Source organism: Mercurialis annua, linkage group LG1-X (genome assembly GCF_937616625.2).
Source record: "Mercurialis annua linkage group LG1-X, ddMerAnnu1.2, whole genome shotgun sequence".
Lineage (NCBI taxonomy): Eukaryota > Viridiplantae > Streptophyta > Magnoliopsida > Malpighiales > Euphorbiaceae > Mercurialis > Mercurialis annua.
Window position 1 is genome coordinate 49,048,996 of NC_065570.1, and position 18,521 is coordinate 49,067,516.

The 18,521-nt window shown below is 33.3% G+C and overlaps 3 protein-coding genes and 1 long non-coding RNA gene across 6 annotated transcripts; 1 reads left to right on the forward strand and 3 right to left on the reverse strand.

Annotated features, from left to right (window-relative positions):
• Positions 1-1,406: 1,406 nt before the first annotated feature.
• On the reverse strand, positions 1,407-7,196 carry LOC126678170 (uncharacterized). Of its 3 annotated transcripts, none has more exons than XR_008789459.1 (6): positions 7,075-7,196; positions 6,923-6,955; positions 6,509-6,661; positions 4,423-5,549; positions 3,252-3,341; positions 1,407-1,823 (listed from the first exon to the last, which is right to left on the reverse strand). It is a non-coding gene; the product is annotated as an uncharacterized LOC126678170 (long non-coding RNA). The 3 variants fall into 3 exon arrangements; XR_008789457.1 differs by having other exon boundaries at positions 4,423-6,202; XR_008789458.1 differs by having other exon boundaries at positions 4,423-6,202; positions 6,923-6,988.
• Positions 7,197-7,506: 310 nt separating this feature from the next.
• LOC126665855 (histone H2B-like) lies at positions 7,507-8,187 on the reverse strand. Its single transcript, XM_050358783.2, has one exon. The coding sequence runs from the start codon at positions 8,107-8,109 to the stop codon at positions 7,663-7,665; it is 447 nt and encodes a 148-aa protein (XP_050214740.1). The 5' UTR covers positions 8,110-8,187; the 3' UTR covers positions 7,507-7,662.
• Positions 8,188-12,101: 3,914 nt separating this feature from the next.
• Positions 12,102-14,182, reverse strand: LOC126678056 (actin-depolymerizing factor 1-like). The gene is made up of 3 exons (XM_050372929.2): positions 14,025-14,182; positions 12,671-12,936; positions 12,102-12,573 (listed from the first exon to the last, which is right to left on the reverse strand). Exons 1-3 carry the CDS (start codon positions 14,025-14,027, stop codon positions 12,423-12,425), a joined length of 420 nt encoding a protein of 139 aa, XP_050228886.1. The 5' UTR covers positions 14,028-14,182; the 3' UTR covers positions 12,102-12,422.
• Positions 14,183-14,337: 155 nt separating this feature from the next.
• On the forward strand, positions 14,338-14,931 carry LOC130015129 (40S ribosomal protein S17-3-like). The gene is made up of 2 exons (XM_056104699.1): positions 14,338-14,363; positions 14,616-14,931. Exons 1-2 carry the CDS (start codon positions 14,338-14,340, stop codon positions 14,929-14,931), a joined length of 342 nt encoding a protein of 113 aa, XP_055960674.1.
• The last annotated feature ends 3,590 nt before the right edge of the window (positions 14,932-18,521 follow it).

The following is an 18,521-nucleotide window of genomic DNA, read 5'->3' on the forward strand; positions in this document are numbered from 1 at the left end:
GTTCGGCCACGTGCTACGCACGTGAACAATATTTATATGACCCGTTATATTTATAATAAATATTATATTTAGCTTTTTCACATTTTTTTAATGAAATTGAATTTATATTACGTGATTGATACTTATATGACCCGTTATATTTATTATATGTTTTGATTCTTAATGTATATTGGAATATTAATATATATTTATTATATTAACTTAAATTATAAATCAAACTCAAGAATCGTTAGTATAATCTGGTTATTAATTTCACATGATTAGCGGTATAACTATTTCCTTAGTTTAAATTAAATTTTTATTAATTTTTATTAAGGCTAATATAAATAATCTAATATAATTGTTGACTCTGGTAGAGATAATTGGAATGTTCCTATTTTTTAACATAAAATTAAAATATTTATATAACTATATTAAATTTATTATACAGTTTCAATAGTGTAAAATACAATACAAACATGAAATTCGTTTAGTTTAGTTTTTCACAATTACAATTTCATTAGGATTGTAAATTAGATTAGTTAACTTTTTCTGTTTTAAACGATTTTTCCAATTAATCTCCATAAAGTAGTTAAACTCTTGCAATATATCCTTATTATCGGTAAACTCTTTGAACACTAATATTACAGTTGATTATCTTCTTATATTTTAAATATAAATTATACCCTTAATGAAGTCTATTATCATAATTTTGCATGTCCCCCTCCCCCCCTCCCACATATAAGATAGTTATAGATTATAGATAGATAGATTAAGCTTAAGGTCTAAAAAACTACCGACCTTTCAAATTTTTTTCAATAGCACCCTCACCTTGTAATTTTTTCAATAGCACCCTATTTTGTATTTTTGACTTTCAATAGCACTCTAAATTAAAAAAATTAGATGATTTGATTATTATAAGGAATAAAATTTTCAAAAAACTAAATTTACAGGTGAAATCATACTTTTTCTACTTGGACACTTTTAAACAAGTCCTTTAACTTAAAAAAAATTCAAATACGTCCTCGATAAATGAGTTTAATTCGATGATTTATGGTGCTATTGAAAGTCAAAAATACAAAATAGGGTAAAATTGACTGTTTTACAAGGTCGGGGTGCTATTGAAAGCCAAAAATACAAAATAGGGTGCTATTGAAGATATTACAAGGTGAGGGTGCAATTGAAAAAAAATTGAAAGGTGGGTAGTTTTTCAGACCTTAAGCCGATAGATTATAGATATAGATGATGAATTTATTAGCTTAATTATAAAGCCATGATTGGCAAGACTCGAAAAAGGCAAGAAAGCTTATTCAAATTTACCTAAGAAAAGTTACAATAAAAGATCATTTTCCTAATAAACAAAATCTTAAATGTTGTCTTTGGAAAATTTCACCGCCTTTTCAAATCTAAGCAATGACTACCGTAAGGACCTCAATGTATTTGTTGTTGAACACCGCTTTATTTATAACTTTCCACAAATCCCAACACAATAAAACCATATATTGTCCGCCAATAGAACTTCAAATCTCCTGTGAGAAAGAGAATCCCAAAACTGAAAGAACTATAACAAAGAAGATGGCCAACCGAAAAGATGTTACACATACGAAGAAGTTTGCCCCAAACAAGTCGAGCATAACGACAATGAAAAAAATATGAGAACAAAGTAAGCAAGGAGAAAGTACACCTCTGTATTAGAAGATATTCTATCTCTTGCCAACAACCACGAGTAGAAGAGAATGCGAGGAGAGAGCTTGAATTTCCAGAAGAACGAATAAGCTGAAGCTGCAATTTGCTGAGTATCATAAACTTCCCAACTTCTCGCAGACCTGCTGAAATCTGCAAAACTGTTTGCTATTAATTTAGGAAATGAACAAAGGATTACTTTCACCCCCGAACTTGCGTCAAAATATCAAAAAAGTCCAAAACTGGAAAATAGGATCACTTATACCTTGAACTTGTGTATTTTTGGTCAAAAACCCCCCTCCCCACTCTCACCTCAGAGAGTGAGATACACTCTCCGGTATTGGATAGTAGTTTTGTTGGTAAAGTGGTTTTTGATAATAAAAAGGTTTAAAATAGTCCAATTTTTTTTAAATTTTTCTCTTTTAACACATAGTAATAAAAAAAACAAATTAGTCATTTTAATTTTAAAACTATATATATTAAATTTATATTAACTAAAAGATAGAGGACCTTTTTATAATTTTTACAAAAAAAATCAAACTTTTTTAAATTTTTTTAGGTCTCAGGCGAGGAGGAGCTCCTCCTCGCCTGAGACGAGGAGTTGCTGCTCCGGTGAGGAGCAACAGCTCCTCAGAAGAACAGGGTCTGTTCTTCTGACGAGGAGCGGATCCGCTCCTCGCCTGAAGAACAGACCCATCGGTTTGTTCTTCGTGAAGAAGAACAAACCGTCGGGTCTGTTCTTCTTCACGAAGAACAGACCCAACGGTGTATTCTTCGTGAAGAAGAACAGACCCAGCGGTTTGTTCTTCGTGAAGAAGAACAAACCGCTGGATCTGTTCTTCGTGAAGAAGAACAAACCGCTGGATCTGTTCTTCTTCACGAAGAACAGACCTTGCTGTTCTTCGTGAAGAAGAACAGAGAGGTTGTTCTTGGAAGAACGTGGGTCTGTTCTTCCAAAAAGAACAGCAGATTGGCCGGAAAAGATGAAAAAATATTTGAAATTAGGATTTTTATTTTTTTTTTGAAAGTAAAATTAGGATTTATTAATTAGAGATTTGGTATTTTAAATTGTTTTAATTAGGATTTTATTAGGATTTAATTAATGATTAGTTAGAGTTAATTATATTTTTATAAATCTCACTCTCCAATTAAGGTGTCACGTCAGCAAAGGGGTACTTTTGAGCCGGTTTACACAAGTTAAGGGTATAAGTGATCCGGTTTTCCAGCTTTGGACTTTTTTGATACTTTGACGCAAGTTCGGGGGTTAAAGTGATCCTTTGTTCTTTAGGAAATCTATCCATTTCTAAATTGTAAAATAAGTTTATACATATATGAGTCCTTTAAATCCAAAAATTAAGGATTTTATCGTCATAAAATATCCTCACCTTTTACTCTTTTTTTTTCTATTTAAGTATATTCTACCAAACATAGCATGAATTGTTTTCTGGATATTATCATTGCCACTCCGAACAAACAAAGAGATTCAATAGAAACAAACACCCCTTGTCAGAAGAGAAAAGCTTGATCGGAAATGGATGTATGCTGGTTGCACAATAAGAAACTTTATTAAAAAGGGTTGAGGAGTTTACTGTAATGTTTTTGCCCATTCCAGTTGAGATGCTCTAACAAAGGGTAACATCAGCTACTACAACATCTTTCCATTCGCCAACATGTCAATCCTGTCAGCAATGAAGTGATTCGACAATTAAAATTAGAACCGGATTCTTAAAAATGTATCATGGTAACTGCTTTTGGGATTAATAACTCGTGATACCCAGAATTATACACGAAAAAAAAGAGCCAGAGACGGATCAGATGGTTAGAAGTAAAAAAAATTATAAATGACACTATAAAACTTACGAACATAGTGCACATTTAAGACTTCATTGAATATATGCTGGTTATCAAAATAGAGACATTTCCAAAGCTAAAATATGGCTGAATGTTATGGATCAGCTGGAAAAAATGTCGAGTTGTATTTAGGAACAAAGGGAAGGACAAAAGGACCTCCAGCAACTAACTCTATTTATTGGCCAAGCACAGTGATGATAACTAAGCTGACACGCCATGCTATGTCTTTTCCAGCTTCAATTCCAGCAACAGTAAGCTAAACAAACACATTCATGTTCAGATTAGATTCAGATTTTCTCTACGAATCTCGTATTATACAATACTACAACAGTACATTCACAAACATTTTTGCCTAATAATGGTTCCAGACATTAGTTGCCAGAAAACGAAATTAAAATTTTACGAAAATGCTAACAAGGGAACTATATAGCATCTAGACAGTGAGTAACTTGACAAATAAACAGTAGTCGAAATACAAGAATAGCTTCATCAACCAAATTAAAGATGCCAACTGCCCAAGTTTATAAGATAGTACTGAACTTTAACAACTCCTTGCCAGCCAGGAAAAATCTCAGGTTCGTCAACATCAGCCAAAGCATCTTTAAGCTCATCATCTAATGGCTCAATCTTAATGAAAGTCTTGGCCCATAGAATGATAAAACAAAATTTCAGTAGGAACCATCAAAGATTAGAAAGTCATATGGATTTGGTATTATTTCTTTTTGTTTTTTTGAAAGAGATTTGGTATTATTTCAGAACTTCCCATTTGCATAATTTTCAAACTTAAGGCCTCTGCCAACTATTTGAGCATGAGAATCAACAATATTATTTTCCTATAAGTGCCACATAAACAGAACATGTTGCGTAGCTAAAGCTTATTATCTAAAGGAAACCTGCATCATGACTTACCATTCATCTTGTATATCTGGATTTAGAGAGCCTTGAGGCATCGTCACTTCAGCAGTGGTTTGTCTCGCAGTAGAACAGAAGACACAGAACCTCTGGTAACTTGTATAAGCTTTAATTGACAACTTTTAGGCTTCCACTAAAACTACAAGCCAAACAAAAATGAAAAACCTCCACAATAAAGCAAAACAGGAAACAAACGAAAATTTTTGTCCTTGCTTTGCTATTGATGGACTTATATGATGCACTTGATTAATTAAATGGCAAACTCTATAAGAGTTATTAGCACATAACTCTGCATATTACAGCCATATAGGAAGCACCCAATATTCTGAGATGTATTTGACATGTAACTTGAGCAATTCTAATTGCAACTTATAAAGATTCGGAAAATTCAAATATAAAGCAATAATCTCAAATTTGAATGAAATCAGCATGTTCACCTAGAAGCAGGTTCTAAGATAAAAAAAAATATAAAATAACACACTTTGAAATTAAACAAGCCAAATAAGAAGGCTAAAGGAACAATAGAATAGATAGGTGCCTTGCGATTCAAAAGCTCACTGGTACATGCTTGTCTAAGCTAACATCTCTTTCAATCATCTGTTCACTTACAGCATAATTCAAGTCAAGTTGTGTTGATCTTTTTCCCAATATGCACATGTTCATGGGCATTGCCAGCTTGAAGGTCAATAATAGTGACTTAGATGCCAGAAACAGTCTGTGCGGCTTAAGCCGGGCTTGAGAAAAGCTGATTGTATTTCGAACAATTGATAGAAAAATAGATGTTTGATATATGAAAATATAAAATATGTATTTGTTATCAAATAATATAAAAATGAATAATTTTATGATGGATTGAGGATGAGTTGCTTTCTAAATAATGCCAGCTCCAAACAAACAAAGAAATTCAATAAAAATAAACAAAACCCTTGTCAGAGGAGGAAAAGCTTGATTAAAAATAGATGTAAATAGCTTAATGTGATGGTTTCAGTGTTTCACTATAAGAAACCTTATTAAAAGGGGTTGCAGAATTTACTGTAATGTTTTTGCCCATTCCGGTTGAGATGCTTTAACAAAGGGTAACATCAGCTACTACAACATCTTTCCATTTATCAACATGTCAATCCCTGTCAACAATGAAGTGATTCAAAAGTTAAAACCAGATTCTTCAAAATGTATCAATATAACTATGATTGGGATGAAGAACTCAAGATATTATTGATATCCAGAATTACACATGGAAAAAGGAGCCTGAAAGGGATCAGATGCTTACAGTGAAAAAAACAGGTCTAATGCCTTAAAAAACATGACCTTTTAGCCCCTTTTCGATTCTATTTCGATGTCGGAAAATCACCAATTTTACCCTATTTTGTATATTCAAGTTTCAATTGCACCCTAGAACACTAAATTACCTTGTTTTCATTTTGAAAAAGTTCAACAAATCCTCCATGTTAACATAAATTCCAGATAGCACTCAATTCAATGTTATAAATAACACACAAAAAAACATTCTTCCACACAAATTCAAATAATTATATTAATGCATTTTTTATCTACTTTTATTTTTAATGATATTAATTGCATTCTAGCGTTTCCGGCACTAAAACCATCTCCGACCCCAACGCCCCTCTTCTGACCCAAAAACCGCCCATAATACACGATTAATTTTCAAAATTTTAAAAAATAAAAACCATCAAACTCGTAAACACATCTGATCTGCAACCGGTTAGTCTTCCCCGTGATGAACGAGATCTGGTTCCATTTCCCAACATATCAATCCCTGTCAACAATGAAGTGATTCAATAGTCTAAACCAGAATCTTCAAAATGGATCCTTATAACTGCGGTTGGGATGAAGAACTCATGATATGATCGATAGCCAGAATTACACATGAAAAAAAGGTGTCTGAGAGGAGTCGGATGGTTAGCAGTGAAAAAAATATTATATGAGTGACACAATAAGACTATATATATACAAAAGGTGCAAATTTAAAACGTCAATAACGATCTGTTAGTTATCAGTGTATAAACATTTGCGCAACTATATATGGCTGAATGATCTGAATCAACTGGAAGAACTCTCTCACCTTGTATTTGTGAGCTAAGGGAAGGACAAAGTCACAAAAGGACTTCCGGGCTCCGGCAATTAACTCTATTTATTGGCCAAGCATGGTGATGATAACTAAGCTGACACGCCAGAATAGGCTGCTATGTCAAGCTTCAATTGCAGGAACAATAGGCTAAAGAAACACATTGCAAGAGACCTATGTCAAGGACTAGATAAATAGTCAACAAAAATTTGCTAAATGGAGAAAGAGAACATATGCATTAAGACAAACAGAGATTAACAAGTCAATTAATTCCTTTAAAACATCTTTATATATTATCCAGCAACAATCAACATGTATGTAGACATGCACAAATTGATGTTCAGATCCATTGTCAGAAAACGAAATAAAAATTACAAGAAAACAATAACAAGCAAAAGACTAGGGACATACTTTCGAGCTCGCACAACCTTGGACCTACTATTCCTGCAACCACATAGCATCAGGATGGTGAGTGAACTGACAGCATAAAAATAAACAGTAGTCAAATACAAGAACAGCTTCAGTGCCCAAAATTAAAGATGCTAGATTGTAGAGTACAATACCTTATAAACTCATCGCTAGTCAGGAAAAATAACAGGTTTATCAGCATCAGCCAAAGCCTCATAAAGCTCATCATCTAATGACCATTCCTAACAGCAACAAGCCGAGGTCTAAAAAGCCTTAACATGTGAGATGATGAAACAAGTTTTCAGTAAAGACCAGCAACGCTATGAAAATGATTTGGATAAGAAAATCATGTCAAAACTTGTCTCTGCTACCAACTATTTGAGTATGAGACAAAATACTTGTGTTTTAGATCTTATCGACTAAATTACAACTAGAACATATTGCAGCTCATAAGGATTCAGAAAATTCAAATATGAAGCAACAGTTTCATATTTTAATGAAATCAGACATTTACATAACCAGTTCTAAATTTAAAAAATTACCAAAAGAACACGCATGTAAATTAAATAAGACAAATAAGAACAATGTGCAAACACAGGCAATTTCATTTAATATCATCAACACTAGAATCATTACATTTATGATTAGTATTTTACTGCAAATATAACATCAACCCATCTGACTACTGAGCCAACAAACCCTAATTTTGAAACCATCAGATACCTAAATTATCAACCATTCATTCAAGAGCTGGTAAACTTAGTCACAGCCTTGGTACCCTCGGAAACAGCATGCTTGGCCAATTCACCGGGAAGAACCAATCTAACGGCAGTCTGGATCTCCCGAGATGTGATCGTAGGCTTCTTGTTGTACCTTGCAAGCTTGGAAGATTCCTGAGCAAGCTTCTCGAAAATATCGTTGATAAATGAGTTCATGATCCCCATGGCCTTGCTGGAGATTCCAATATCAGGATGAACCTGCTTGAGAACCTTGAAGATATAGATCTTGTATGTCTCTACGCTCTTCTTTGATCTCTTCTTCTTCTTGTCTCCGGCCGCCGCTGCACCGCCTTCCTTTGGCAGTTTCTTTCCGGCCTTTGGCTTCTTCTCCGCCGGTGATTTCTCCGCCACCGTCTTCTTCTCCTCTACTGGTTTCTTCTCCGCTGGCTTCTTCTCTGCCTTTGGTGCCATTTCGAAAGGGATTTTGATTTAAGATTGAAGACTGAGAATTGTTGATTGAAGATTGAATGTGAGTTGTGCATTGAAAATAAGGTGATCGATAGTGTATATTTATAGGAGGAGAAATATGTAATCTAATTGGTGCGTTATGAGACGCACGGATCGATGATGTGGATAATTCTTGAACGTTGATTGTATAGTTAAGATCGACGGCTTACAGTAATGCTTGAGAAATGCTATTGTGTCACGTGGGTGATGCTTATTGGTTCAATTTATGGGCTATGGATCGATGATGTGAAGGAAATAAAGCAGAGTTGGATTTTATTTTTGTTTCCCTCCAAAATAGTGGTCTTCTTCTTTATTCCAAAATCTGAAAAATGTATTTATGGTTTATGTTTCAAACTCGAAGCAAAATGGAATTAAACCGATTCAGTTCAATTGAATTTAGACTTTTAATTTTATCCTGATTCGGTTTGGAGCAGTATTTTAGTATTAAGAAATAATACAATGAGAATAATGGTTTACTTTTTTAAATGAAACTGATTTTTATTATAAATATATGAATATAAAAAATTGTAATACTTTGAGTTTAAAAGAAAAATAAACATGATGGAATCGACCTATCGATCCTATATCCGTGTATTTGAATCCTATCAATCGGCTTAATGATCAGATAAATAATCGAATCCCTAAAGATTTGCCTATCGAAGCCGAACTTTTTAGAATTCGTTTATCAAGGTCGAACCTCATAAGGTTCGAAAAGAGCATTATTATGAATTCTTTTGTCGGAATGAATAGAATCATTAATTTGAAAACGATTCGAAGAGTCTCTAATCTACTCAAAAAACTTGTGCTATGGAATTACAGCGAAAATTAACATTCTAAGAGCTTTGTTGGCCAATAAATGAGTCACTCAATTACAATTTCGCCTAACAAGATTAAACGAAAAGGACGATTGATTCTCAATAAGGCACTTACTGTCTTGAATAATCAAATCGCAGTCAACATCTACTCCGGAATCTGTCCTTGTAACATCAATAATCCCTTTCGCATCGCCTTCGAAAATTACCTCCGATAACTGCAGGTTAAGAGCCATTTAGATAGCATCTCTCAAGGCCAATGTTGATAATTTTACTTACCAACTCGTAGTAATCCGTAAGTACGGAGTCGATCCCACGAAAATGAGATGTTTAAGGTGGATGAAATATAATTTTGAATTTCAATTCGGTTAGTAATAGAAAAGCAATGGTTTGGTGTGTAAGAAATAAAAGGGCTAAAGTAACCAACTATTCAAATCCGTAATTGCAACTAAAACAACTAATTTAACAACGGGTTATAACAATAAAAGGAAACGTCAAGGGATTGGTAATCACGCCTAGGTCATGCAATCATGGTTGGTTAATTAGAGATACTACAAGGGTCGAGTCGAGCCTTAGCGCCATTCCTGCTCTTTCGAGACTCAAAGAACAACAAAGCTGCTATCTAATCGCTTAATCAATACCGAGCTCACTCTCGTGACACCAAGCACAACTACACAATCAACTAGCAATTAATAAATCAACTCTAAGGCCAACTAGGTTCAAACCCACTCTTATGGCGCTCTAACCTAGGTTTTCAATCCTATTAGTCAATTTAATTAACCACTTCTCGGTGAGTTAATCACACTATAAACATGCTTAGGGGAACTAATCTTAAACAAGCAATAAACAACAAGATTAAAACATGCTTAAACAACAATGTCAACCAACCTATTACACAAACCCTAGGCTATCATACTAACCCCCAACGAGGGGTTTAGCGACGTATGGCTAAGTTCTCAACACAACTAATAAATAGTGAACTAAACATTAAAGGGTATAAAAAGATTACCTTAGTTAAATATATAGAGCAATAAACCATAAGATAATGAAGAGTAATCAATAACTTGCATTCAAATAGAAAATTTTGTTCTTACAAAATAATAAAAGCTTCCAAGCACCAACAATAGAGAAAACTATGGAGCACTAATCCCTAAAACGATGTTAAACTATTTTAAGAGAGGCAATAGGAATAAAAATGACTTGATGTAATAAAAAGTTGTATCCCTAAAAATGAAATAAGGTGGTATTTATAGTATTCTCAATAAGGAAATAAAAAACATCTTAATACATGAGTGTTTGGCCAAAAATGGAAGTGGTCCCAAGCCTTATCATCTTTGTCTAAAATCTGAGATTCAATCTTTACGCTTGTCTCGAATCGAGACATTCAACTTATGAGTGTGCCTCGAATCTGAATCCAATCTGCTTCTCTTTTTAATTCAGCTCGGATCGAGACACAAGTTGCAGAGGGGTGTCTCGATCCGAGACACTCACAACTTCTCCAATCTTTTCGCTTCCTTTGCTCCCGGCTTTGCTCCTTACTAGCTTTCGACGATTCTTCCACATTTTTATGCCAAAAATGCCCCATAACGCTCCGATAACCTGGAAAGCTTAAGCACACAAATAAGGTACATATATACCTCAAAATGCATAACAAAATACGTTAAAGTGCTATGAAACCACTCTAATATATGGGAGTATTTTACTCCTATCAAACCTCATCACACTAAATCCTTTCTTGTCCCCAAGCAAGAAATGAACTAAAGTAAAACACGATGTTAACTAATTATGGCGACTTTGAACAAGTATCAACAAATGAACTCCCAATCAACAATAACTCAAATGCAACCGTCTAATGTCAACAACTGCTAGTAATACAAATATGGCAGACAATGCTCGACAAGGGTATCAAACCTGATACGCTAGCATACAATTTTTTGATACATGGTTGCTGCATCGCAGGGGAACTGCCGAAGGCCTTTGAATTGCGGGATGAGATGATAAGACGAGGTATGGAGCCTAGTCAAATTACAGACTATGCTCCCATCCATAGAGCCGAGTTAAAGATTTCGAGTTTGCCTGCTGATACATAGCTAAGATTCGAATTTGTTGTACCATGTACTTGCTAGGAAAACCAATAGAGCTCCAATGCCGTATTGTAGAATTTTTTTTAATCACTAACCAAATTGATAAACATTGCAGCAAACTAGATAGTTAACACTGAACCATGTAAAGTTTAAAATAGGAGCAGAGTGGGTGTTCAGAACTTCAGCTGATATACACAACCACAACTTAATTGTAACCATTGTTTTATTAAGGTCCCTTCATAATTCAATTTGGAGAAATTCTTAGGTAGACTCGGTCTACCACGTCATCCGTAGATCAAACCTATCACATTATGACACATCATTAAAATGATGGCAATCTTGTAATATTACTGTTCAAAGGTGTAAATAAGTAAAAAACGAATTTACAAAATTGCCATTATTTTAATAACGTGTCATAATATGATAGGTTAGTCTACGGATGACGTGGTAGACCGAGTCTACATAAGAATTTATCTTCAGTTTGGCAGAGTGATTAATTAACCTAGTTACTATTTATCAAGTCTTTGAGTTCATTTCTATTTTTGAAACTGTTTCTGAAATTTCAAAATTTTATTTTTACAACTTATTCTTATAACAATATGTCATTTCGCCAAGTTTTATTTTCATTTTAGTTTTTATATTTCCGTGTAATACACAATTTTAAAGAAGCACATTCTCTGTTTCAGGCACTTCTATGGTTGCAGATCAAACCAATTGTTTTTGCCTTTGAAAATAAAGTGATTTGAGTTGATTTTTTTAAACTGAGTTTTCAGTTCGATTCAATTTTTACAATTCAGTTTTTACCAGAATAAAAACTAACTGATTTCTTTATCACAATTACAATCAAACCAAACCAAAAAAACAACTTTTTTTTTTATAATATCCAACTGAACCAAACTGAAATTGTCGGTTCAATTCAATTCGATTTTCCACACCCTTGTCGATCAATGATGCGGATACAGAGTTGATGAACTAATCCCATTAACCCTGGAAGTAAACATGCAGTGGAAATCGAGGGGAAAAAATAAACATTTAATTTACAGTAAGTGCATAAGTGAACTATCCAGAAAAAGCATTTCTTCTTTAAAGTAAGACGGCCATTAACATACAAATCCCAGTTTGCTCCACCATCAAATGATGAGGCATCATATATTGTGCAAATAACCATAAGAAAGACACACCTTGCATAACTTCGATACAATAACAAATCATAACATATTCAAAATATCTGAAACGACTCGAGAAGACGACTATAAGGTAAATCTCAAACAAACCAATATCATAATTCAGTCAGGTTCCCCCGCCCATGTAATATTAACATTTCGCTCAAGAGTAGAGTGCATACGAGAAATTCTCTGTTGCGAAATAAGGAGATTTCTATTTAGCTGGCACGGCTCCTAATAACATCGAGACCCATTTCGGTGGGATCGGTAGCCTGCAGTTCAATCTGGATTCCGTCGAGTTCTCTCTTGAATCTGTCCTTCGAACTTGCATAGATCATCTTGCTTCTCACCCTTGACGTGTCTGGAGACCTTTGCAAATGGTAAATAACAAAATATTAATAGTTAAAACGAATGCCAAACAAATACAAATACACAGAACTAAACCAATTTTAACGCATGTCAGTACCAGGCGATGAAAAAGATTCTGCTCTTCTGGCAATTCTCAGCAGTCACAAAGTCAAAATCATATACAGCATATCGACACTCGTCAGCAGGGAGGCTTGCTGCAAAATCTTCGTAGCTTTGAGCTGGCTCACCAACCTTTTCCACAATAACCTGTTTTTGCTTCTCCTCAATCTTAAAAACAATGAAGCGGTGTGTTCTTTTTGCCTTCAACTCCAAAAACTTTAGCTTGCAGTCATCGTGCACAGCCATTCCAGATGTCGCGTTAGCCTTTATAAAGGAAGATATAGTAATTAGTAAGTCAAAAATTTCAACAGAAACTTGTATGGTAACTTCCTAAAAACCATTCCTAAGCTATTACTTAATCCCTTCATTCTCATTGTAGAAACTAAAAAGTATACATTAAGCGGAAGATCCAAATGGTAAACATAGCAACATCTATAAATAATAATGTAATCATAAATTAGAGTTGGTTTATGCATAACCTTAATCAATTTGCATTACATTGACTTAACTCATGAGTTTTAACCCACATACGTCCCATATCCAAGATCAAAATATCACAAATCTCAAAATTGGACTACGAGTCTAAACACCTCGAAATTCTATGCAAACAACATTGAATAGCTAAAGTAAACCATAAAATCCAATTCCATTAAGTGCAGACCGCCTGTGTATAACATCCAAACCTCAGATTAAGAGCAATTGTAATAACTGAAACAGTTCATCTTCTTAAATAATGAAGACGCAATACAACACCACAAAAGTTTACATTAGATACCAATCCGACAACAATGATAATCTCGCAATTGGATCGGTAAACCAAACTGCAATCTAACTAGACACAAAATCATAATCCAACTGCACAGCTAAAACATATCATTGCGCAACTCATAAAGATCATAACCAAAATTTTCCACAACTCAAAATAGATCAAACCCGAAATTTACCACAACTTAAAAGGATAAAAACCAAACTTTACCAACATAAAAGCAAAATCTATTTGTGCCAAGAACCATATGATTCAGATCACACTTGAATCTAGACTCACATTTTGACTTAATTTACATAAAACTCAATCAATTCAAACCTGAAGTTCTTATCTTTTTCATTTTACTTTACTAAATTAGCCTTATCAAGTTCATCAACTACAATACACAATAATATCAGGAATCAAATAAGAAACATTAACTAAATAAAATCCATAAACAGCAACCACAGAGTAATAACCTAATCAAACATGAAATTAATAGATCTACCACTAAACCAATTGAAAAATAAAACAATACCCATCATAACAGATCAAAACCCACAAAAATTAGACTTATTTTTTCTTAAACACTGAAATGAAGACTTACCATGGTTAACCAGAATAAACAAACAAAATCTTGAGATATTTATAATGAGCACTTTTTTTTCTTCTAATAGGGGCTTGAATTATAGAGAGAAAGAGATTTTTTTTTTTTTTTGCGAATTAGAATATAAATTCAAAGAATATCTATCTACTCTTCCACCTCTTTTTATTTATTTTTATTTTTATTTTTTGATTTAATAAGTTGCTTTTTTTTGAACTGATCATCATGGTTGCTTATGCGTCAACAGATGCAAAGTCTGTCTGTCCAATTACAGTTTGACGCCTGGAGCATCAGTGCTGTCTCGTTGTGATGCAACATGGGCTGGGCTATTATATATGGGCGGTATGGCCAGCCTAAAATTCAAAACCGAATTGGACGTAAGACTAAGCCTCGCTAGACAAATATGAGTTAATTAGACAAAATACTATAGTATATCAACTTATTCTCATTGTTAGGGGGTGAAGTTTTATTCTTGAAGAATACAAAGTTTACTTTTTTTTTTTCTCACTTTTAACTTTTCCATTTTTCATAAATATTAAAACCCTAACCTTAACATTTTCCTCCCCTCTACAACTACCTTTTATCTTCTATCAGCATCTGCGACGGCCAACACTTCTCTTCTCACACACACACGATCACACATCTCTTCCTCAACCAACAAAATAGATCGCGTCCGAACAAATACAGTGAAGAAATCCTCCCGTCAAGTCATCGACAGTACTACTCACGAATGACCCATGATTCACACACCAACAAGAAGATACTTGAAGAAGTCACAATCATCCCAGCAAAGCGTCTTTGTAACAAGATTGTTGGGTTCTCTACCCATTTGATGAAGCGTATTCAAAAGGGCCCAATTCGAGGGATTTCACTGAAGCTTCGAGAGGAAGAGCGAGAGCACCGGTGGTGATGTGGTGGTGGTTTGATTTTTGGTGTTCTATTGCCTGCACTCTAAGTGTTTGAAGAAATGTTTATGAGAATTGTAATATTTTTGGGTAATCAATGATTAATATTAGGTAAACCGTTGGGTAACTTGTAATAAATGTTATTTTAAATATATTATTATTAAAACGTTAGTTAACTGTTGTTTAATTTTATTTTGTTGCTATTTAACTAATGGTATACTAAAGATACACCAATGACCTTATTTTTATTTTTAGTACATTGTTTGGTTAACAAATGGTTAACTAATGGTTAATCAATAATTTAGATTTAAAAAAAAAGACAATTTAGATTTTATTTGACGGTTGCTGTTGCGGTGATGAAGGCAGAGGGATTTCTAATAGGATTTTCAACTAGTTTAATAGAATTGTAGATTTGAATTTGTAATAGTTTTGTTTGTTGATTAACCAACAATGTTAGTATACCGCCGGGAGATTAAAAAATATTTTTGATAATAACAAAGGTCATTTTTACAAAAAAACAAATTACATATTGTATTTTTCAAAAAAAACTGTGAGGTAGTATTTTTGAGAATATTTTATATTTTTTGGTATTTATCTAAAAAACCCGACAAATATTACAAAAATACTTTTTTAGACAAAATACGGGCTTCGCCCATTTTATTCCAAAAAACACATACCTATTTTTCTCTTTGCAATAATATCATTTTGGGTTTTTAATTTGTAATTATACTTTCATTATCTAAAGATTAAACTGTCATTACTTGAAAAATACGGTTAGAAAAAATGTCACTAATTTGCATGTCTTGATTGAGTTTGAATTTTAAAAAGGAACCGAGATTCTCGCCATTATTTTCTCCACTCTTTAAACCTGTAAACCCTCAATCAAACTTTCTAATTAGTTTTTTTTTTGAAAAATATGATTTTGCAACGGTAGAAATTAGGTTAGTCTTAAAAGAATTTCCAACAAACTATGATTCCTAAATCAAAACCACAAACTAGTAAAAGGAAGGTTGATTTTGTTGAAGTTCAGTCATCTACTAAAAATCGTAGAAGTCTGTAATCGTGAGGAAGAAAATAGCGATTTGAAGATTTTAAAATCACTAATGGAAGCAAGACAACGGATGTTCATACCAGTGTTTTAAAAACCGGACCGGACCGGCCGGTCGGACCGGTTGAACCGCGAACCGGCCAGTGGTCCGGTCTGAAACTGCAAAAAACCGGATCTTTTGATTGGACCGGGTTGGACCGGTTGAACCGGATTGAACCGGTAAAAAACCGGATGTTGAACCGGATCGGACCGGATTGAACCGGTAAAAAACCGGTGAATCAGAATTTTTTTTAAATTTATCAAACCGGTTGAACCGGTCATTAAACCGGTTCAACCGGTTGAACCGGAAACCGGTGGCCTCACCGGTTCGGTTTTTAAAACACTGGTTCATACTAATGACTCGTTGAGGGTATTTTTTTATTTTTCATAATTTTTAGTATATTTTAGGTTGTTTTTATTTAATTTTGTGTATGTTTGATTTTCAAATGTGTTTGTTTAATTATATTTGCTTTTAGGTTGATTTGTTCAATTTATTTTATTGGATTTTCTATTGTGTATGTTTGATTTTTTACTTTATGTTGATTTTTATGAATTTTGACTTTTAATTATTAAGTTGGATGCTAATTTTTTTAATTTTGGATTTAATTTATTTTTATCAATTTTGTTTGTAATTGTTTGTGTTATATTGATTTCTTTTGTATACTGTAGGTTGTTAGTAAGTTTTGGTTTGACTTCTAATTATTAAGTTGGATGCTAATTTTTTTAATTTTGGATTTAATTTATTTTTATCAATTTTGTTTGTAATTGTTTATGTTAGGGTTAATTACATATAAAATCACCACCTTTACACGAATTTTTAAAAATAACACGACCTTTAAAACGTGTCAATTCAGAGCATCACCTTTCATTTCTTTTCAAAAACAACATGGGCACATTTTTTGATAAAATTTTGCTGACTTGTACACCCGATAAGAGTGCCACGTGTCACGCCACGCCAGCAAAAATGTCACTAAAAATGTGCCCGTGTTATTTTTGAAAAGAAATGAAAGGTGGTGCCCTGAATTGCCACGTTTTAAAGGTCGTGTTATTTTTGCAATTTCGTGTAAAGGTGGTGATTTTATATGTAATTAACCCTTTATGTTATATTGATTTCTTTTGTATACTGTAAGTTGTTAGTAAGTTTAGGTTAACCAGTTGATGACTACTAGTTAAGTATTGTTTTAATAGATTTGTTTTGTTATTTGGAAAGTTGTTAGTATGTGTTTGATGATGCAATGGTTGACTACTGGTGACTTTATTTCTTAAAATTATAATTTTGAATTTATTAACCATATATTGACTTATGGTATACTAAAAGTTAACTAGTGAATATTAACTTGGGTTCATTATGTTTCAAATGTAGGATTAGGACTACTATATAAAACATTGTTGATCATTTTCCTGATAGTGTGATAAGTATGTGTTCATGTGGCTGGTTTGCCAACCTAGACAGATATGTGAGTTTCTTTGCAATTTATTTTTGTCCTAATCAATTCAACCACTGATTTAGTTTTTTTTTATTGTGATTTTGGTGCGTTTACTTTGGCGTTTGTTTAGCGTCTGATATAGAACCGACCAATTCTGGCATATTATCATATTGAGAATCATCAGAATTGTCTTGGTTGCGCTTATATCAATATGGACATAAGAAGCTTGAAAAAAACATTTACAGTGACTAAGAGGTTGAACAAAAACCGAAACTAAAGGCAGAGCGACATAATAAAATTACTAGACATATCGTAGAATAGTGTTTATTTTGAATTTTATGATATCAGTTTATTAATTTGGAATACTTTTATCTTGTTATATTAGTACTTTGTTATCAATGATTTTTAAGAATGAATTGTAACTTGAATTAGTTAAATATTCTGTTAACTAATTCATAACATTTTTGGTGTACATTTGGGTACTATTTTTTTTTTTGACAAAATAGCATTTGTATTAATTTCGATAATAGAAGTACATAATGTTTGTGAGAACTAAATAACAGAGATTACAATAATAATTTCTAAAAAGGAGGTTTAGCAAGTAGAACTATACTAACATATTTATGAATGTGATACGAGGTCAGCTTGGTTGAATTATCTTGCGGCCTGTATCTAGTGAGTCACATTGGTTGAATTATCCCAGGACTTTGCTGTATAATTGGATTTGAGATGGTATAAGGCATAATGGTTGAACTATCCTGATGCCCGGCCGGATGGTTGTTGACATAGTTGAACTATCCCGTAACCCCATCCAGATTAAAAGATTGTATTCATTATGAATACTAGGAATTGTACGGCTTAATATTGTTTATAAGATTAAGATTTCGATCGGATCAAATACTTGGCTTATATTGTATATTGTACATATGATTGTTTTTAAATGCGATGTTATTTTTATAATACCATTAGTAATTTGTAATCTCACTCAGCATAGTCTGACCCGTTGTTTTTGAACATTTCAGTGCTTAGTGTTTGGACTTGGCTAGAGTCCACTCGTTTTGGATCCGCAAGTCATCAGTAT

Bases quoted from the DNA above. Each gene is read 5' to 3' on its own strand.
- LOC126665855 (XM_050358783.2), bottom strand. From the start codon at position 8,109: ATGGCACCAAAGGCAGAGAAGAAGCCAGCGGAGAAGAAACCAGTAGAG.
- LOC126678056 (XM_050372929.2), bottom strand. The intron at 12,574-12,670 runs GTACTGACATGC...CCATTTGCAAAG, and splicing joins AGAATCTTTTTCATCGCCTG to GTCTCCAGACACGTCAAGGG.
- LOC130015129 (XM_056104699.1), top strand. From the start codon at position 14,338: ATGGGCTGGGCTATTATATATGGGCG. The intron at 14,364-14,615 runs GTATGGCCAGCC...ATCTTCTATCAG, and splicing joins TGGGCTATTATATATGGGCG to CATCTGCGACGGCCAACACT.